Source organism: Mus caroli, unplaced genomic scaffold (assembly GCF_978045245.1).
Source record: "Mus caroli unplaced genomic scaffold, Mus_caroli_1 scaffold_13, whole genome shotgun sequence".
NCBI lineage: Eukaryota > Metazoa > Chordata > Mammalia > Rodentia > Muridae > Mus > Mus caroli.
The window spans coordinates 103,579,182-103,600,959 of record NW_028227268.1 but is presented as its reverse complement, the minus strand read 5'-3'; the positions used below and the strand labels follow the sequence as shown (position 1 = coordinate 103,600,959).

Genomic DNA, 21,778 nt, shown 5'->3' with positions numbered 1-21,778 from the left:
CCCTCATAGTGTTACAGCTGAGCTCATGAGCATGGCTTCAGAGCACAAGGAAGCTCTCATCATCCAGAGAGGAATACCAGCCGCTCATTCCAGGGATTGATGGAGCCTTCACAGTGGCCTAAGGGCGTGTGGTTCCTCCCAGCTGGAAGACTTACTGAGCCTCAGCCTCAGCTCCCACACCCACAAGGTATCAGGCTGCAGGCATCCTCTCCCCATCCCCCGTTTCCCCCATTTCCATGCACGGCAGCTCCATGCCCGAGTAAAAACGGACCTTGTTCTGGTTCACACGGCATCCTAGGAACTGAAGAAAACATGCATGTAAAGATTACAAACTTTTCAAGATACTCAGAAGACAAGAAAAAAGTCTCAGATGCAGCAGTTTATCCAAGTTTTGCTGTTTCTTTACCTCCTGCCTTTATACTACTTATTGTGTGTGTGGGGGGGTATAAAATATTTATAACAAATCTCATATCATTTCATATCACCCCTGACATACTTTAGTAATTGTAAATTTTGAGACAGGTCTGACCTCAAGCTCTCTGGGGCTGTGGTTGACCTTGAACTTTTTTTTGGGGGGGGGGGTGTTTCAAGACAGGGTTTCTCTGTATAGCCCTGGCTGTCCTGGAACTCACTTTGTAGACCAGGCTGGCCTCGAACTCAGAAATCCGCCTGCCTCTGCCTCCCAAGTGCTGGGATTAAAGGCGAGTGCCACCACACCCAGCTCGACCTTGAACTCTTATACTCTATCTGTACCTTCCTAGTACTGAGGAAAGTGCCACCACACTGGGTTTTTGCAGTGTGGCTTAGGCATGCTTTGTAAGCACTCTCCCAACAGAGCACATTCCCAGCTCCCTGTGTGGTCATTACCGACTTACTTTGGAGAAAAGGTCTCACTGTGTAACCCGGGCCTCATGCTCTTGCCCTCCTGTGTCAGCAGCTTCCTGAGGGCTGGAGGGCCACAGGAGTGTGTTACCATGCCCACCTCCAAAATCATTTTTATGTATAGGTTTTTATAATTCCTGTAATTGGTAATCCTACAACCCAAGAATCAAGCTGGACATGGTCACATCCACTTGTAATACCAGCATTAGGGAAGCTGAGGCAGGAGAATGGTGATTTTGAGGTCAGGTCGGATTGGACATGAAAGTAACACAGGAATCAACAAAGCCCCAACCAGACGCTTTAGAGAGACGAATCTGAGCAAAGTTCCGTGGTTTGGCAGGGCAATAATCGGCTCACACTTGTGGGTCTACAGACTGGAATCACAGCTCGCCGTGTGTGAGCTCGCAGCTCGCTGTGTGAGAGCTCGGCTTCCTGTGCACTTCGGACGTCTGTCAATGACTGATCATTGTAACTTACAGGAATTTTTTAAACAATATTTTAATTGAAAAATCCCAGCCTCCGTCAGCTGCCAGCCTCCCAGCTTCTACTTTTGAGGAGCAGGAAGTGGGTGGGTAATGACAACGGGCCTGTAAACTGCGGACTCTAACCCGCCGATGACTCATCCGGTACAATGCAGTATATTTGTCAAGGAGACTGAATCATATATGGGGGAAACTACTGCTCAGCAGCCAGCTGGTTCGCAGGTCAGCCAGAGAGGATCCATTTTTATCGGAAGCTTTATTGTAGCGATGATGCTAACGGGCAGCCCTTGGACTCCACGATGTAGAGGAAATGGCATCTCCAGGCAGGTACGTGCCGGCTCTTTGCTTGGCTTGTAGTTCCTCCTTGTTCTCCTCTCTGTTGAACCTGTCCAGTGTTTGTGTGTAACATTCTTATGGGAACCTGTGTGTGTGTGTGTGTGTGTGTGTGTTTGTGTGTGTGTGTGTTCACCCACATGCAAAGACAGGTAACCACTGATCTTCTCTCGGATAGTTTTTCTTCACTCATCGCCCTCTCTGAATCTCCCTAGAGATTCACATCAAAATAGCTTCAACCCATTATTTTATATTAATAAGTTTTAAGGATGCTGCTTGGAAACAGAAGGACAACAGACCTTCTAGGTGGGTAGCTTAGAATGTTGAAACAATGAGTAAGCAGAGGGGGTAGCTAAGGGTGTTATCTGGTGTCAACAGTCTAATTATGAATATCTTTCGGTATCCGTACCTTCTGCCCAGCCCCCCCCCCCTTGTGTGGCTTAATGCAAGAAAGCTTTAGTCCCCTCCTCAGCTGATATGTTTATTTTTGCCGATCACAATTTGCTTGAATCAATGCATCAACTTTTCCAAGGTAGAAGAAAAGGGAGTGGGGACTTGATAGCAACATTTAATTATAGCTTCCACATGACCTGAAGGATCATTCCACATAATTGGGAGGCTGTGGCTGCCTGTCTGACCTTCTCTCTTTTCTTCACTCACTAAATTTAAACAATGCCTGGCTAGTGGAGGCACATGCCTTGTTTATTTGAGTATATTAAACATTCCTATGTGTGTTGACAGACTGTTCAGTGTCTCCTCATATTTTTAAAGGACACTTTTTAAATCCTTCTTGTCCGGGACAGATGCTCTAGTTAGTTTATATCTGTGCTATGTCTGCCTTGCTGGACGGGCTCTCCGCATGGGGTCAGGACCTGTACTAACGCTCGCTGCCCATGCATTTGCCTGAGATGAAGCACTGACTACACAGTCCCCTCTGTGGTGTAAATCCTACAGTCCCTTGGAGAGAACATCTATGGATCTGGAATTACCAAGCTAGGGAGCAAGGCGGGCTTCATCCCTGTTTATTTATCATAGAGCCTATAGTAAAGCCGTGGTTTTCTTCAGGTGTATGAATTTTAAACTCCTGGTAAACAGATTTATTTCATTTATTGGTTTCAGCACATTTAGAAAACTTGGAAGGAGTTTGCTCGGTATGTTCTGTTTGTAGATTATAGTGTGCTTTTTTTTTTCCCCCCTTTCTGGTTTTTTTTTTTTTTTTTTAAAAGAATGGCCAGCTTGTTTTTCAAGACAAACCACCTTTAAATTTCATTAATTTTACATTCTATAAATGAAAGCCACCTGTTATGCCGTAACTTGCTAATTTTGGTCAAGGATGATAATGAAGAAGAACAGTGCTTGGAGTATGTTGGGGTCTGGCTAAGAATTCCCTGCCCACATCTGTAGCGTTTATTTTTGTGTGCATATGTGCATATATGTATATATAGTACACATTCAATAACAGCACTTGCTGATATTAAAAATATTTCAGATCCAAAATGAGAGCCTTTTTCCTTCTCATTAAGATTGTGTTTCAAGATCAGGAAAGCTGCTTTGAGCATGTTGACTTGACTAGAATACATAGTTTTGGATATATGTATGTATATGAGGTCCCCCAGAGTTTTGGTAAAAAAAAAAACACTCAGTTTGTGGTTCACTTTGTCAAAAACTTCATCAAGCATAATGCCTCTTGCCTGTAATTTCAGCACTCAAGAAGCTGAAGTAGGATTATTGTAAATTCTAGGCCAGCCTGGACTTCAGTATAAGATCTTGTCTCTTAAAAAACATAAAAGACGGGGCTGGAGAGATGGCTCAGTCGTTAAGAGCACTGGATGCTCTTCCAGAGGTCCTGAGTTCAATTCCCAGCAACCACATGGTGGCTGACAACCATCTGTAATGGGATCCAATGCACTCTTCTGGTGTGTCTGAAGACAGCTACAGTGTACTCATAATAAGTAAATCTCTTTTTTAAAAAAAGAGCCGGGCATGGTGGCGCATGCCTTTAATCCCAGCACTCACGAGGCAGAGGCAGGCGGATTTCTGAGTTCGAGGCCAGCTTGGTCTACAAAGCAAATTCCAGGACAGCCAGGGCTACACAGAGAAACCCTGTCTCAAAAAAAAAAAAAAAAAAAAAAAAAAAAAAAAACCAGAAAAGACAGAGTTAGGCAGATCTCTGTGAGTTCATGGTCAGCCTGGTCTACATAACAAGTTCCAGGCCACCAAGGCCACCCTCTCTTGATTGGTTGGTATTTTCTATGAAAATATCCTGTTTTCCCGATCTTTGTCTCCCAGGGTGACCATTGATGATGAACACCGTGAGCCATCAGCCCAGGGTGACCATAGTCTTTAGGGTTCTTTCTCTTCTACCACTGCTACCAAAGGTCTTACTCTTCAGCTTAGAAGTAGTCAGTGAATATTGATTGAACTCGCTGCCTTTGATGTGCGAGGCATGGGCTAGGCACTCACTTTTTTTTTTTTTTTTTTTTTTTTGGTTTTTCGAGACAGGGTTTCTCTGTGTAGCCCTGGCTGTCCTGGCACTCACTTTGTAGACCAGGCTGGCCTCGAACTCAGAAATCCGCCTGCCTCTGCCTCCCGAGTGCTAGGATTAAAGGCGTGCGCCTCCACGCCCGGCCGGCACTCACATTTGTATGCACTTGGACTCAGGCCCAACCCTCTTTTAACTTTGGTTCCTGAAAGAATGCTCTACTCCAAAATCCACCTGATGGTGGTTTTGATAACCACGTTTTCTGAACCAAGCCAAGTGACGCAACTGTAGACAAAAGATGTGCTTTTCCGCTGTGTCTGGGAGGTGTCAGTTATGGAGTTCATTTATCCTAAGAGACCATAGTGCCCATGGTATCTTAGTGGAACAGACAGCTTCCCAGTTTTTAGCTGGTTGGAAGACTCCTCTTTTTAGGATCTATTACAGCTATATGAATTCAGTAACTATTTCATAAAAACAAGCTAATTTAAAATCACTATAGACCAGCTGCCAACATTTAAAAATACTCACGTGCTTTTGAGAGTCCTGTTTCTGGAGTCTGCAGCCTGCTCCTGCTGTTCACATGTATGAGAGTGTATGAGAGTGTGTGCTGAGAACATGCCTGGCTCCCATCAGAGGCTTTACCTGTGCATGCCTGTGTCACACTTGTCCAATGTCTGGAGCACACACTTAGAGGCGAATTTTTGTCATTATTTGGAAATTGTAGGCTTTCTGTTTAGCTCAGAGAAGCCAGAGACAAGCATAGTGTAAATTTCTTAAGCCACAAGCCTCCCTCTGAAGTATAAACGGATACGTGCCCTCTCTTATCTAGCCACTGTGGACTGTTCCTTTTGCTGGGCATTAGCTTGCTGGCAGTTCAGTGCGTTAACACCTAGAGTGCCTTGGCGTTAAAGTGGGGCAGCCAGGGGAGCCGTGCACATGAGTTGAGTTGTAAGTACCATTTCCTTGTGGCTCATGAGAACTGTAGAGAAAGCCAGTACTTCAGAAGGAGGCTGGCATCTCAGTTCTCTTTGAAAGAGCTTTTGACTTGGATTGTAAGTGGACCCTTCCTTGCTATGCCTTCTGGGAGTGGTTCTGGGATTCGGCTGTTCTTGCTGTCTTCTGAGGTCACTATGGGAGAAATCTCAGTGAGATGCTGTATTTAGATTCCAGTCAAGAGGTAAACCATGCAATTGTAAAGAATGGAAACACTCCCTCTGTCCCTCTCTGTGCTTCCTACCACCCCTCTGCTCTTGTCCTCCTCTCCCTCCTCCCCTTTTCTCTCCCTCCCTTCCTTCCCCTCTTCCTCTCCTTGCTTCCTCGGTTGCCTGCCTGCCATTGCTCTGGCCCCCTGGGCCCTGCTGCTTGACTGGGGCTCTTGAATTCCATCCGCTGAGCACAGCAGCATGTGTCACAGGCTGCTCAGGGAGAGTGAGAAGCAAAGTTAGTGTCTGTGGGTGGGCATGTGTTCTCATCACATCGCCGGAGAGCTGCAGTGTGCAGAATCTGGCAGGAACTTGTTCCAAAGGGGAAAAAAAAAATTAAGCCAGTCCCTTTTTTTCCCTGCCTTGAGTAATATTAAAAACATGGCTAACTCCCATGGAGAAGAGATGGAAGTGTTAGAAAACTCTTGTAATTGTTTTTAGTAATCTTCAAAACTGAGATCAGAAGAAATAAAGAGGGTCTAATCATAAAAATATCCTGGTGTGTGTGTGTGTGTGTGTGTGTGTGTGTATTGCGTTGTATATAGACTGTTCAGTGTTCAAAGGCTCAGTATTTAAGAGCACCACCTGCTTTTGCTGATGACCCAGGTTTGGTTCCCAGCACCCACATGGAGACTCACAACCTTCTGTAACTCCAGTGCCCGGGAATTTGTGGACACACATGTGATATGCATGCGATTTACCCATAAAGATAAGTTAGCCTTCCTTTTTTCTTTTTTTTTTTTTTTTGGTTTTTTGAGACAGGGTTTCTCTGTGTAGCCCTGGCTGTCCTGGCACTCACTTTGTAGACCAGGCTGGCCTCGAACTCAGAAATCCGCCTGCCTCTGCCTCCCGAGTGCTGGGACTAAAGGCGTGCGCCACCACGCCCGGCCCTTTTTTCTTTTTTTAAAGAATGTTGTCTCAGAGTTTGGGGGTACACTGTTCTATTTAACTCATCTGATGTTTTGAGATGATATTACAAGAAACGCCGTTTTCTGTCAATAAAGCCAGCACTTAAGAGGTTTGAGCTGTGTGTGACCTGCCGTGCACACAGAAGAGCAGAGTAACGGACATTAGCATTGGAAGCAGCGCCTGGAGAGGGTCCTGCGCATGCGCTGGTTGTTACCTTTTGTCAGTGGTGATGCTCCCTCCTTAAGGCTTTGGGAGTGTTCCTGCATGCAGCCCAGACTTCCTGAACCCAGTTCAAGTGGCTCCCTTACTTCTCAAGGTACCCCCTTCTCACTGTGGTAGAAACCAGGGTCCAGGGCCAGTGAGATGGCTCAGCAAATCAAGGTGCTTGTCATCAAGCCTGAGGATGGACTCATGGGGGTTGCCCTTTGACCTCGACATCTGCACTGTGACATGAACACCCCTCCCCCATGCACACAAATCAGTGGGTTTTTTCACCCCAATATTTTTTAGCAACTGCTTAGTGTATACTAAGGTGACACTGATTCTGTGCATTCTAGATCTCTAGAACATTTCACTTTGCAAAACCGAAACTCCAGGCATGGTGGTTGACCCTCTTCCCCAGCCCAGGACAACCACCATACTGCTCTGTTTCCATGGCTTTTAGATAACAATATCAATAGAGTGGATGGTGCAATGACTCCTCCTCCTCCTCCTTCTTTTTTAAGACACAGGGTTTCCCTGTGTAGCCCTGGAACTCACTGTAGACCAGGCTGGCTTCGAACTCAGAGTCCACCTGCCTCTGCCTCCCGAGTGCTGGGATTAAAGGCGTGCGCCACCACTTCCACCCAGCTTGCCCCCCACCCTCCCTTTTTGACTGGGTTCTTTTGCCTAGCTTCCTCAAAATGCATCCCATTGTCGGACTCCACTGTTTGTTAAGGCTGAGCGATGACCCATTGTGTATGTTGCTCTATTGTTTAACCAGTCCTCTCTGGATGGATGAATTTAGATTATTGCCACCTTTTGGCTTATTGTGAATACTGAAGTGAGAATATGTTTGAAAGTCTTTTGAGCTGGAATTGCCTTTTAATAAAGGCTAAGGTTGATTGTATGCAAAGGCAAGGAGATGTGCCTCTGAGCATCCTGTGATGTTTAATCTAGTCCTTGCTTAGGCTTATAGAACTTCCTTCCAGACCTGCTCACTGGAGGAAGTTGCCAGAGGCGAGGTGGTTCATTTGTGGTGCCTTGGGAATTGCAACTGTCCCAGAGAACCAGGATGAAGGCCAGAGTAGATGGCTCTTGATAAGTTAGTTACTCATGGCCTGAGTTTGTGTCTGGAGCCCAAATGGTAGAAAAGGAAGAGCTAACTACAGGCAGCCCTGACCTCTGTATGTCCTCACAGTCACACCCACAGGTAGATTTGAATAGCCAAATTTAATCTTTAGAAAGGGGAAGGGTGAGAAGGAGGCAGATGTCGACATCTGCAGGAGACAGAGCTGGGTGTTGACTGGCCTCATGTTAGAGACCTTTTATTCTTTCCTTGTTACTAGTGTTGCTCACAATGATGGCTTTATTATGTTGACTTCAGGTCAATCTCTGTGAGTTCAAGGTTAGCCTGGTGTGTATATGGGAGTCTCAAGCCAACCCAGAATATACAGTGAGACTGCCATAAAAAAAAAAAAAAAAGACTGGAGAGATGATGGTTCAGCGGTTAAGAAAGAGCACTGACTTCTCTTCCAGAGGCCTTGAGTTCAATTCCCAGCAACTACATATGGTGGCTCACAACCATCTGTAATGGGATTTGATACCCTTTTATGGCTTGTCTGAAGATAGCTACAGTGTACTCATATACATAAAATAAAAAATAAATCTAAAAAAAAAAGAGAGGAGGCTGAATAGGTGGCACGGTGCTTCCAGAGAACCTAGGCTCAATTCCCAGCACCCATGTGACAGCTTACAACTGTATGTAACTCCAAGATCTGATACCTTCATACAAATCCATGTAGGCAAAACACCAGTGCACATTAAAAACGAGAAAAAAACTCCTCCTATGCTAGTTACAGCCTTTTATCAGCACATGCAGCGTATTCAATTTATTTTAAAGACATTTCATGCTCTGTGTGTGTGTACTCACATGTGCGGCGCATGCACATTCTAGGCAAACACCCTGCCACAGAGCCCATTTTCTTCTATTTTCAAAAGACTTCAATAGGACTCCCTTACCCTGGGAGTTTTATGATTGCGTAGTAACTCCATGCTGAGTGAAGGAGCTGGGCCTGTGGTGTTGTCATGGGTCTTGGTGGCTTCTGGTCTTTTTCTATTAAATGTATTCTGTTGGATTTTACTACTACAAGTTTTCTTCTTCTGCAAGATGTTTCAGTAGCGTGTGTTTGCTAAAGCCCTTGGGAACACTAAGGGACTGTAAAGCCAATTAAAAAAAAAATACAGAAGATGTAAAGAGACCTCAAAAGCCCTTTGGCTTCCCCCACCCCTCCCCTGCATATGAAGAGTCTGTGGCTCAGTAGTAGATTCAGAGTGTCACACCCAGTTGTGAGAAGAGGGTGTGTTACAGAATAGGTCCAGTTATACTAATAAATGCCAAATGGAATGACCTCTGTTGGGGAGGAACAGCCCAGATGGCCCCTCGCCCCCCTCCCCTCCAGCTGTTGCTCTCTCCTGGAGTTGGGCTGTTAGACATTCCTCTTCACTTAAAATTCCTTCACAGTTGTTACCTAAGCCAGTAAATCTTAAAATCCCAACAGCACCAATCCAGGGACTTTTCCCACAACATAGAGCCCTTGTTTGTAAACAGTGTGGACAGCAGTGGTGGGGAACCACCCTTCCTCTGTCGTGGGGGTTGAACAGTCCCTTTTCTGAGTGAGGAATCCCACTCAGTCGCTCCTGTTCTTTCTAGCTTAAAAGGAGCGTGGAACTAGGTTGCCTAATGTCCCTTCACCACATGATTGGCTAACTACCACTTGGCTGCCTCCTAGCCAATGTCTGCTGAGGAGTGGAGATTTTGCCCCCAGTGCAGAGCTGATACCTTGAAAATATGACGTTATTGCTTATCTTTCCCTCTATAGTAAAGGAGATGACAGAACTCAGAACCAAGGTGAAAGAGCACAAAATGAAACCCTAACTCTTGCCACCTGAAAGGACACTTTATGGGTGGATCTGACTAGAATATAAAGTGAGGCTCGTAAAAACCCTGCCTGTGGCCTGTGGGCCCTGGCTCTGCTTCCTTCCTGTGGGCTAAATTATCACCTTTTTTGTTTGGGAGAGATCTTAAGCTGGGCTGGCTTGTAAAAGAGTTTGTAGGTTTTGAATTTGGTAGAGTAATTTCCTGACCTTTTGACCTTGGAGGAGGGCAGGGTAGCAGGAGAAAGAAATACATCTGTGGACTGGGCGGAAGTGGTCAGACTGTTCGGGGCATTATTGATGAAGTCTAAACCTAGATTTCACACTCCCTGGCCACCGTCAGCTGGTTTCTTGCTGACACTCCACACTTCCTTTGCTTTCTCCAATAATGAGGGCAAAAAAAAAAAATAGTCAAGAGAAGGAGGCAGAGAAGTTTGTGGCTGTGGGTCGGAGCCCGGGGTTGGAGATTATTAACTTTAAGCAACCCCCTTTGCTGTTTGTGTTTTAAAGAACTGATTTTGTTTTATTGCTGATGTGTTTACTGGGGGTGGGAACCCTTCTGGTCGGTGATTCAGTGTCTCTATTAACTGGCCTTGAGGTTTAAACAGGACCAGGAATATGGTTTGTGCAAGAGTGAGGGGAAAACCCAAGAGCTCGATTACATTCAGGTAAAAAACGGGGGGGAGGGAGGGAGGGTTTCTCAGGGCGGGGTCAGTTTGTCTTCAGACAGAAATCCCTTAGATCTTGGCTAATTATGAACGCTGACCCCAGGCTCCGCTGAGCAGACAGACAATAAAGGCAGAGTCCTAACCCTCAGTTCAGATTTGACCCTTTGACCTCCCAGAGCTCTCTTGTCCCCAAATTTTTCAAAGTAGTCACCCTGAAACTCACCCCTTTAGGGCACATACTTAGTCTATAAGAATTAGATACATTCTTTTTTTTTCCCCAAAAAAAACTAAATAAAGCTCATTTCCAAAACTACTGATGTCAAAATTGTTATGTTTTAGTGGTTTTTGGACAAAAAGTCTGAGCTACCTCCAATTGGTGTTTTGAATGTTAACAAACTATTAGAATAAAATGTTTATATGGTTTCCCAAAAGTGCCCATGTTAGCATTTTAAAAGGTCGTGAATAATGCTGTACACTTAACAACATGGCAGACCCAGCAGAGGCCTGGTGTTTTGTGGGCCTGGAGTAACTGCGGCCAGTGGCCTGGAAATCACAGTACAGAGGGGTGGTGAGGAGGAAGGAGCAGCATCCAGGGTGGAGCACTGTGCTGGCCGGGAGGACGCCTGACATGGCCTCGTCATGCGCCCACCTAGGGTGGGGCGAAGGGTTCTTTCGTGCTTGGTTCTAAAGAGAATTTTTTCTCTTTTCCTTTTCTTTTTTTACCTTTTCTTTTAAAAGTGGCGCACGCCTTTAATCCCAGCACTCGGGAGGCAGAGGCAGGCGGATTTCTGAGTTCGAGGCCAGCCTGGTCTACAAAGTGAGCTCCAGGACAGCCAGGGCTACACAGAGAAACCCTGTCTCGAAAAACCAAAAAAAAAAAAAAAAAGGATTCTTGATTTTTTTTTTTAACTCTTGAATTCCATTGAATGTTTGTTTGTTTGTTTGAATCTGGATCTGTTGTTGCCAGAGCGGCTCACAAGCTTAACTTCCTGGAGCAAGTGTTTCCGACTCAGTGGTGATTACAGGTGCAGTCAGCAGCCCACAGCTGAGACAGAGGTGAGGCCGCTACAGGCAGGATGGGGGTGGGGGCCTGGGCTATGCTTATGCTCTCTGCTTCCTGGGGCCCCAGGGTGGAGGGGTGAGCTTTCCAGCTGTAAAGATTAAAGCAGAGAGTCTCTTCAGATTTTCCAGAGAAGGCCTCGCTTCCCTGATGTCTGCATGCAGCATATTCACGAATGCACTGGGCATTCCAGAAGAAAGCAGGAGAAACCGAAAGAAACCATGAAAAAATCATTTGAACGGGGGCTTTTATACCCTGGTTACTCACCTCCAGGAGTGCTCAGGAAAGGCACACTGACACAGAGGGTGACCCAAGAGCATTTTATTTTAGGTCACCTGCCTTAGACAACACTTCTAACATTGCCCTTTCAGAAGTACCAAGAGGTACCTCCCCCATCCCCAGAACAGGATTTTTCTGTGTAGCCCTGGCTGGCTGTCATGGAACTCTTGATTGTAGACCAGGCTGACCACAGAGCATCCTGCCTTTGCCTCGAGTGCTGGGTGGGGTTAAAGGCTTGTGGGCCGCCACCACCACTCGGTGTACCTTTGATGACCCTTCTCCTCCAGACCAGGTTCTTCGTTGTTGTTTTTTTATTGGCCAGGGTGTGCTGTGATCTGAGGGAGGATGGCAGAACAGGATACAGGCGGAACATACTCAGGTGTGGAAATTTCATGTCAAATGCAGTACTGACGGTAAGAACGTGACTCTGTAAGCTGCTGCAAAGTAGCCCAGACTAGCACTTATAGTGATCCCTTATAGGGAGGCGCAGCGTGAGTTCCATGCTCCAGGCGTGTGAGCTCACCCTGGAAGTGGCGCTCTGACTAAGTCAATTGGGAGCCATGAAAACTCGAACTGTCCCTAGATCTTCTAGCTCACTAGGAGCCGCATCGGCGCTTACAGGGAGCCCGGGTTGTGTGCCACCCATCTAGGGCCCCTCACTCTGAGGCTCTCTGGGTTCACTTCCCGCTCCTTTTTGTTCCTCTGCCTTAGCTGCCTCTTAGCTGCTAGGGGTCACAGCACATAGCAGCAAAGAAAAAGGAAAGACCAGACTGGTTGGTGGCACACTGTCTGGTACCCCAACCTTGAGCCAGTCCTAGAAGTCTGTAGTGCCAGGGCAGCAGGCCCCACACAAGAGAATGTGCTGGCACACACAGCACCCCTGGAACAGTGGCTTCTCTGTGCCCTGGAAGTGAAGGGTCAGATTGGAAAACACATTTACAGCAAATCTTGATGTATAATGTAAAGGATAACAGTGAGAACATGTTCAGCAGCCCTGCGTGTTAAGGGGTGGGTGAGTGTAAGTCTCTCATCAGAATTACTAGTCTGTAACAAAGTGTCTATTTTTTTTAACACTGGCTTTGTATTAAAACTTCAATGAGGGGCTGGATTAAGAGCACTGAACTCTTGTAATGAGTTCTGATGCCCTTTTCTGGGGTTTTATTTTATGTAAGTACAATGTATCTTTCTAAAGACACTCCAGAAGAGGGCGTCAGATCTCATTAAGGATGGTTGTGAGCCACCGTGTGGTTGCTGGGATTTGAACTCAGACCTCTGGAAGAGCATTCACTGATCTTAACCACTGAGCCATCTCACCAGCCCGCTGGGGTATCTTAAGACAGAAACAGTGTACTTAAATAAATCTTTGTTTGTTTGGTTGTTTGGTTGGTTGGTTGGTTTTTCGAGACAGGGTTTCTCTGTGTAGCCCTGGCTGTCCTGGCACTCACTTTGTAGACCAGGCTGGCCTCGAACTCAGAAATCCGCCTGCCTCTGCCTCCCAAGTGCTGGGATTAAAGGCGTGCGCCACCACGCCCGGCTTAAATAAATCTTTAAAAAACAGAAAACAAGGGCTGGAGAGATGGTTTAGCGGTTAGGAGCACTGACTGGCCCTGAGTTCAAATCCCAGCAACCACATGGTGGCTCACAACCATCCTAACAAGATCTGACACCCTCTTCTGGAGTGTCTGAAGACAGCTACAGTAAATAAATACAAATAAATAAATCTTTAAAAAAAAAAAACAGAAAACAAAAAAATAATAATAATAAGAGGCTTTCCTGAATATAAATATCCAGTTGTGTGTTGTTGTTGTTGTTGTTTTAAACTTCAATAGGAAAGTAAAATCCTTTACAGCCTAGCGATCTAACAAACTTTGACTTGCTAGGAGTCATTCTGAAGAATGATTCATAATTCAGTTTGATTACCAAATAATTCTGTTTGCTCAAATCTTGAGTGTGCTGTCTTTGATACCAGATAGACAGGAGCCCCGTGAGTACACTAGAGTATGCCGTGAGTGCAGAAGGCTGCTCACGCTGCCTGTTTGTCACAGCAAGTGTGCAGCAGGTGTGTCTGTGCCAAGGTGAACAGGCTCTGACCTCACCTTCCAAGGATAAATTGTAAACACCACTTCTGGGTCATTGGTTCAAGGCTATAATGGAATTTCATTAAATGGATTCTGTGGTTTTGATTCAAAGATTCTTGGCCAATTCAGGGGAAAGGATAAAACTCTGCACCCCCAGAGGGGAGAGAGGCCCTACAATGTAAACAGGCCCCCCAGAGGGGAGAGAGCCCCTACAATGTAAACAGGCCCCCCAGAGGGGAGAGGGCCCCTACAATGTAAACAGGACCTCTTGGCCTAATAGCTGGGTGAAAGTTGGAGTTCTTGGTATTTTAGATACCATTTTCTATTTGGGGGCTCCAGTTTTGAAAACTTAACCCTATACAATTAAATAAAAAGATACAGAAGATAAAAGTGGTCAGCTCTGTGTTAGGACCCCTTGGGTGGTAAGTCAGAAGCTCTGCGTGGCACAGTTACCAGCAGTGGTTTAGAGATGTAGGGATGGGCATGGTGAAGTACGCACGGAGCCTGCTGTTTCTCAGAATGGCTCTGTGCCTGGGCACGGAGTTCCAGCTGACGGATTGGGCCTGTTCAAATGTACAGACCTTTACTCCCAGATACTGGGGACGGGCAATTTCATAGGTGGCTCCTCAGTTCTTTTTGTGATTGGCCTCACTGGTCAGAAATACCTCCAGGCCAGCGTTTTTCTGAAGTGATTTTAGCCCACTTTTCAGCTTCCCTTACTGACATTAGGGACATAGTTTCTCTTATGAAGCAAAGGATTAATGTTGACAAAGGGACCCGAATGTTTCACATCAGTGCCTGAGAGGAGAGTTGACTGCCCTCGCAGACAGGCCGCATGCCAGAAATGGCGTCTTTGCAACTAAATCTTCTATCCAACAGGAGGTTTTTCTTAAAACTGTTTTCCGTAATGAGCTACTAACCAGACTTGTAGTAACCACTTAAGTAATGGAGCTCGAGGCCTTATTTCCTATGCATTTAAGCGTGCAGAGCAAATGTTTTCTCCCTGGGATGCCTTGTACAGAGCAAAATACCCTGCAACTACCATTCAGAAAACCACATGGATAACTTTTCTAGCCCATCGAGTTTGATTTATGATTATGAAAATCAAACATATGATTTATTTTTAAACCCGGGCGGTCATTTTTTTTTGTGACATTTTAAGTAATTGACACTTAGGAACACTTGAAAAAGCGACAGGAGTGGACTGTGCCCAGCACTTTCGGCTTCTCACCGTGTTTGACTTTGCCATAGTGTCTCGATGATTGGTTTTACAGAGCTCACTAGGTAGGCATAGAGCATAATAAACACACACATATATGGGCAATTTGGCAAAATCTACACGCCTTTATAAACCTGTAGACACCAAGAGGCCTGGGGCATGGGGGTGTGATTGAAATAAAGTGTGCCTAGCTCCAGGTGAAGCTGGGTTTTGGCTCGGGAAGCATCTGGGATTTGGGCCGGAGGAGCTGGGACCTGACCAATCCCTCCCTAGGTCTGGTGGAACAGTGAAAGGCCTGGAAGGAAGTGAACCCGGTGTTTAGCATGATGGAGAGATAAAGAAGCCAAGTGATCCGATAAGGGCCGGCCTGGCTGGCTGGTGTGTGCCATGGGGTGGGGTGGGCTGTGGGCTGTGCTGGGAAGGATTTATGGTGGTATGAAATTGGCTCTGTCCCTGAAGGAGACAGGAGAGGAGGGGGGGGGAGCAGAAGGTCACAGATGGCAGACGGAACCCTCTCCTGCAGGTGTGCCCGAGGTAACGTCCATCCTGAGTTTTAGGACCCTGTCTGCTGCTGAGGCTGGGCTCATATGCTGTCCCCTCAGGTGCCTGGCAGCTGGCATAGCTTTCACTCTGCAGACTAATTCTTCAGTGGGCAGGAGTGCTGTGGATTAGAGACACACCTTTGTGATTAAAGCCACCATGACTCTGACAAGTGACCTTCATCACTGCCTGACTGCAGGGTAGACTCTGCCTTCCTTTTGTAAAGAAAATGAAAACCACAAAGGAATGTCATCAGCCGCCAAGGCGATGGGCCAGTGCTGAGCAACTCCGGCAGGAGCACACATCCTCCACAGGACAAGACTGGGTAGCTCATCATGACTTCCTGCATGCAGCTCCTCTGTTTACTTCTGTAATGTGGCCTGCTTTGAGTCCAAATAAAAATGTCACAGCAGTTTCGAAATTGCTTTCTGTGCAATTACATCTTCATGTGTAACCTGTGACCCTTCCTTCTGGTTACCTATTAATGGAAGGAAAGTCCGAATTCTGATCCTGCCATAGGACCTCGCCTTCCTCCTCTTCATTTAGAGTGGTTGTGGGACATATTAGTCAGCATGTCGGAACCAGAAAGGGCTTTTCCTTAAAGAAAGCACATTTAAATTGATAGGTCCCCAGTCTAGCCAGTTTGGCTCAAGTGGTCATCACCTAATGTCATTGGTAATAACATTGGCTGTTCCAGTTCTAGCTTACGTTCTGACCTGACCGGGGCTTCATTCAGTTGATGTTGGGGCCACACCCAAAGTTTGCCAGTTTGGGAGGTTGTTTGTTTGTTTGTGTTTTGACAGTAGTAGCATGATTTGAAATGTTTTAAGATATACCAGTATAGTGTGTGTGTGTGTGTGTGTGTGTGTGTGTGTGTGTGTAATTTTTAAGTGGACCTGTCCTTTGCCTTCCTGCTGTACAGCCCTGCATAAACCCCCCATGTCTGTTGAATTCATTTTACAAAGCAGGGAAGGAGAAAGGCAGGGAGTTTTCCCTCTGTACTGTTTGATTTCAAGCAGGTATTTGACTGTAGAGTCCTGCTCAGGCAGTGTGTGGAGTGGCCGAGGAACTTTGGTGGGCCACAGATAGGAAGTGGTTGTCTCCTGGCATTACAACTGAATATCTACACATCAGACACGCCCGCGGCTGGTTTTAAGCTCCTCCCTCCCTCCTCTCCTGTGAAGGAAGGCACTTGTTAGGAGTAATCAGCTTGGAAGGCCAGAGGCCTGAGAGTGCAAAGCACACAGTCAGCCCTTGTACCCTGGGAGCAAAGGGCTGGGTTAATCTCTAATAAATTTATACTTAGGTGGCACACTTGATGTAGGTCTCTCCCTTTTCGTGTCGACTTCATCCCCTCAGATGAAGGAGGCACAGCTGAAACTTCAGAAAGTAAAAGCATGCTTTAGCCATGGTGTGGAGAGCCTTGGTTCCTATGTCAGCCATTGCCTGTGGCGTTGGTGCCCTTGTGGAATGTTTGACGAAGTATAGTGTATACCAGTAATTACTAATCTTAGGGATTCTTATTGTTTCTGGAATTGGTGTCATATAGGGAGAAAATGTGGGGTTCTTCAGAATTGCTTACATATATATATATATATAATCTAAACACATGGCACCCAGTAGGTTTTATTATTGTTGCTGTTGTACATGGCACCCAGTAGGTTTACTGTTGTTATCACTACTACTGCCATATTTGGGGGCATGTGTCATGGCACATGTGTGGAGACCAGGAGGACATCTTAAGGGAATCGGCTGTCTCCTTCATCACATAGATCCCAGAGATGATTGGATGATGACTTGGTGACACGTGCCTCTGCTTGCTGCGTCATCTCCTATCCAGTGTACTCAGTCCTCTCTAGATTCTAGGCTCATTAAATCTTGAGGTGAGCATAGAGCAGAGGTACGGATGTGAATATCTTCGTGTATAGCCTGTGACACTCCATTTGGGCAACCTATTAATGGAAAGGCAGTCCCAGCCTCTTAGAACTGGAAACTCATGCCTGTGATCGTTTTCTCTGTGATGTGACACTTGATCACCTTTAGGCTGGAGGGTCACAGGTTTGAGACCAGCCTCTGAGACCTATTAAGACCCTGTCTTAAAACAAAAACAATACAAAGGAATGGCTGGGTCATGGAGGTGGTAAAACCTGACCTGAGTTTGATCCCCAGGACCCACGTGGTGGAAGGAGAGAACCAATTCCCACAAATTGTCCTCTGACTTTCACACGTGCAGTGTGGCACACGCATAAATAAATGTAATTAAACACAAAATTTACATAGAATTTTAAAAAGTGGACTCCAGTTCAGTAGCCAAGCAGTTGCCTGGCATGCACAAGAGCATTCAATTCCCAACACTGCCCCCTACAAAAACCTATTATCATGTCTCCGTTACACTATTGTGGTTTGTAAGCAAGTGAGTATTGATATAGAGACTTTGCTAGCTTCAATTTTTAAAAGCCTATTCATATTACAGTTTCAGTCCATTGATTCTACAGCCTATCGGTGGGCTAGATACCATCGTAGGTTCTGTCGTGGTGAACAGAAGTGGCCAGCTGATGGGCCTACTGAGTCTTCTTATCCTGATGGGCAAATAGGTTCCAGGGCCAACAGTGTGAGGCTGGGGGCAGGGTGTCACTTACAGAAGATGTCACGAAAGAACTCTCTAATGGAGTGTGTTGTGTAGAGACCCAAGTGAAGCAGTGTGTGCCTCATTGCTGTGTGCTGAGAAAGGTGAGAAATGAGAGAAGAAGAAATGGCAATGGTGAGGTCCTGGAGCAGGAGTGTGGAAGGCCATCCTGGAAGCCATCGGAATGGGAGTGACATTTGGGAGGTAACATTTGGGCTGCCAGGACACAGGAATCAGTCAGACTAACCTCCGTGTTTGGGGAAATTGGACAGATGTGAACAGAAGATGCCAGTCATGGTACCAGTAGAGTAGCCTCAGGACAAGGTAAGGTCAGCATAGAGACCATGGGGTAATAAAAGGGGTGCCATAGAAGGGAGAACCCCCCCCCAAAGGTGGAAAGGCCCTAGGAAGGAAAAGTTTCATCTGACATGTGCTGCTAGAAATGGCTTAGACAACTAAGCAGAGAGAGACGCGTCACCATCCTGTGCTGTCGCTGGTCTGGGTTTGGGTAGGTAGGAGGCCAGCTAGAAATGTGAAGGTGGATGTTGTTGCCTGAGTCGGAGGGATGGGGAGTGGCTAAGTCAGTGTGACCGGAAGGTGTGATGGGGAGGTGGGGTGGGGTAGAGAGCCAAGATGGGTGTGATGGGCGAGGGCAGGTCTCAATCAACCAACTGTTGGTTTTCTCAATGAAACTAAAGGACACCATCACCTTAGAGACTAACTGAAGTCATCTTGGGCAGAGGGCAATGTCACAGACTACACATGGGGCTTTGAATAAGTCCTGTGGCCATGGTGCTGAATGCAGCAGCCCCTGGAGAGGTGGGGAGTTTGGGAAGCAGTTGGGGAGAGAGTGAGCAGGAGAGTCCTGGTCCTAGAGGGAAGGAGCGAGCTAGAGCCTGGAGGCCAGAACCGTGGAAGCAGGAGGTGCTGGTGTGCTTCAACTGGGTTAATGATGCCTCATACCAGAACTAGGGGAGGGAGAGTGTGGAGGCAAGAGAACGGGCCTTATCTATGAAGTAAGTTTGAGACCAACCTAAGTATCATAAGACTATCTAGAAGAAGGGGGGAAATGAGGTTTGGAGGTAGTGCCCATATTGGTGATAAGGTCAGGGGTTGACCTGGTGCCCTGGGGACTGATAGCTATGGTGGGTGTATTGGAAGCGTCCCAGAACTCCTTGGGCTGAGGTGTCGGCAAAATTCACAGGGGCATTGGTAATGTAAATAGCATACGTGCAGAGCACTGGCTGTTTCGCCTGACTGGTAAAGTTTAGTAACACACACCTATAGTATCATCGCTCTGAGACTGAGGCAGAAGGATCTTGAGTTCAAAGCCAGGCTAGGCTGTAGGGCAAAACCTTGATTCCAGAGTAAAAGAAGGAGCTGGAGAAAGCAGGTCCAATAGTCCATGTCCCCATCTCAGATCAGGGCAAGGATGTGTTTGCCTGAGAGTGGCCAAAAGGGCACCTTCCACTGAGTCTAGGTGAAGAAAGTAAATAGGACTTTTGTGAGGGACAGGATGTTGCCTGGGCGTGGGAAAGCAGTGACGTCACAGTAGCGGATCACAGAAAGTCTGGGTGATGCTGCCTTTGTGATGGGTGAGGGACAGACATGCAGGGGACAGAACGTCGCTTCTCAGGTTGTGGAGCCTGACCTGAGAGCCGAGGTGGGAAATGGTAAAGGGCGCTCCCTGTTCTTGCGTTTTTCAGCTCTTGCATATAGCGCCTGGCATACAGAAGATGGGGGTGTTTTTAATTAGGGGAAAAAAGGAGAATTACATGCAAAGGAGACCATCGGGCTGGAGAGATTGATGGCTTAGCGGTTAAGAGCACTGACTGCTCTGCCAGAGGTCCTGAGTTCAATTCCCAGCAACCACATGGTGGCTCACAACCATCTGTGATGGGATCCGATGTCCTCTTCGGTTGTTTCTGAAGACAGCTACAGTATACTCATATAAACTAAAATAAATAAATATTTTTAAAAAGTGAGAATGTGATTAATTTTGTCTTAAGCCAACAAAGAATGAAAAGAAGCTAAAGTTGGTCTTTGAGGAAGGGAAAGGATTTTTTTTAGCCGTAGTACAGTAGAGCTTAGGGCAAAAAATCATAAATTTAGACTGGAAAAGAGAGTCATAAACAAAGGCCACAGATGTGTAGAGTTGAACTGAAGCCTTTCCCACCCATGTGAGTGGTGCGTGGGGACTCATGCTTTAGAAGTGGATTTTGTTTGCTAAATAGGATTCTTAGCTTCATAAAACGTTAAAGCTTGGTCAATGATTGTAAACTAGGTTTAAAAGATTTAAGTTGTAACATCCTTTTAAGTAATGGGCTTGACTTTCCAACTCCAGTGTCAGATTGTAGAGATGAATTTATTCAGTCAGAATTTATAACACCCAGAACTGGAGAATATCAAGCCTGTGTATACATTCAAAGGCTCACAAATAAAAAGTGCGTCTCTTTGAAGATGGACTTGTATACTGCGTTACATGTTTTTCCTAATGTCAGGGTGGGCTCCCAGTCCGGGTTATTGTCAGGTCTATTTCTGCAGACAAGTCAAAAGAAGTGTCAGCTGGGACGCACGTTCTTGCAGCTACTAGACCGTTGTCATGCCCTTTCTTGTCGTTTTAGTGACAGCTATATTGTGCGTGTCAAGGCTGTGGTTATGACCAGAGATGACTCCAGCGGGGGATGGTTCCCACAGGAAGGAGGCGGGATCAGTCGCGTCGGGGTGTGTAAGGTCATGCACCCTGAAGGCAACGGAAGAAGCGGCTTTCTCATCCATGGCGAACGACAGAAAGACAAACTGGTAATGACAAGCACACATTGTGGGGGTTAAAATAGTGACGACTGATTCTGTACATAAGGACAGCTCGCTTCCCTTTCCCCTTACAGAGTGCGTATGGACCAGGGTATTTGACCATCTTGCTTGTGTTTCTGATTAATCAAGGTTATAACAGGTATTTAAAGCAAAAGTATGTTCTTTATTATTACAAGTCATATAATGACAAACTGTAGAGTCAGGGTTTTCCTTGTGAGATTTGGATGATAGAAGAAAACATGTGAGAGAGCATCGTCATCTAACTTCGGTTCCTTCTAAATAAACGTTTGTCTGCAAGATACTGGAGCTGGGGCTGGGAGGTGGCCCAGAGCATGAGTGTTCAATGTGCAAACATGAAGAACTGAGTCAGATCCCAGTACCCACATAAGAGCATGGTGGCTGTGGCCTTTTAACCCCAGCACTGTGATCGACAGGAGCGTCCCTGGGGCTTAACAACCCAGCCTTAGTTCCAGGTTCAGTGAGACACTCTGAGGAGAAAGATGAAGGGGGTGATAAAGCGACTTGATGTCGCCCTCTGATCTCCACTCACAGAAGCACACATACATGACACGCACACACACACACAGCTTTCATTGTCATAAGTAGTAAGTGGAGTGTCTTTGGTAAAGGAATATAAAAAACAGTAGCAGGACACTTCCATCAGTAACTGTGTGTGCTTATAGACAAATGTATGGGAAGTGATTCTTACCCCACGGGTGGCTACCATAGTCTGACGGAGGAACTTAGATGGCCATTACATGGGTTTATGATAGGGAGGAAGGCAGACCATCCAAGTCCATAAGCATGCACTTGACCCTGAACTGCACCCCTAGTGTAAGTTAGCCTATCTCCCCTTGCTTACTCTCTTTCTCTTGCTCAGGACTGAACCCAGGGCCTTCATGTGGTAGGCAAGCGCTTTCTCTGTAGATTGCTGTGTGTCCAAAGCCCTGCGTCTCCTTGAGATTGATTACTCTCTAAACATAGTCTTTGGAAGTATATAGCAGAAATCTACAGTGACTGAAAGTGTGATCGATGATATAGGCTCTCCCAAAGGAAATGCAGATGTCTC

General features: G+C 46.2%; 1 protein-coding gene across 2 annotated transcripts in view; it reads left to right on the top strand.

Moving 5' to 3' along the window:
* The window catches only part of Spred2 (sprouty related EVH1 domain containing 2), a 101,536-nt gene that overhangs the window by 55,016 nt on the left and 24,742 nt on the right, over positions 1-21,778 (top strand). The window contains exons 1-2 of one of the 2 annotated variants that reach the window (XM_029483225.2): positions 1,494-1,691; positions 20,520-20,697. In XM_029483225.2, the coding sequence (XP_029339085.1) occupies positions 1,675-1,691; positions 20,520-20,697 (195 nt within the window). In that variant the 5' untranslated portion in view covers positions 1,494-1,674. Of the gene's footprint in view, positions 1-1,493; positions 1,692-20,519; positions 20,698-21,778 lie in introns of those variants that run through there. The other variant, XM_021177869.3, reaches the window with a different exon arrangement.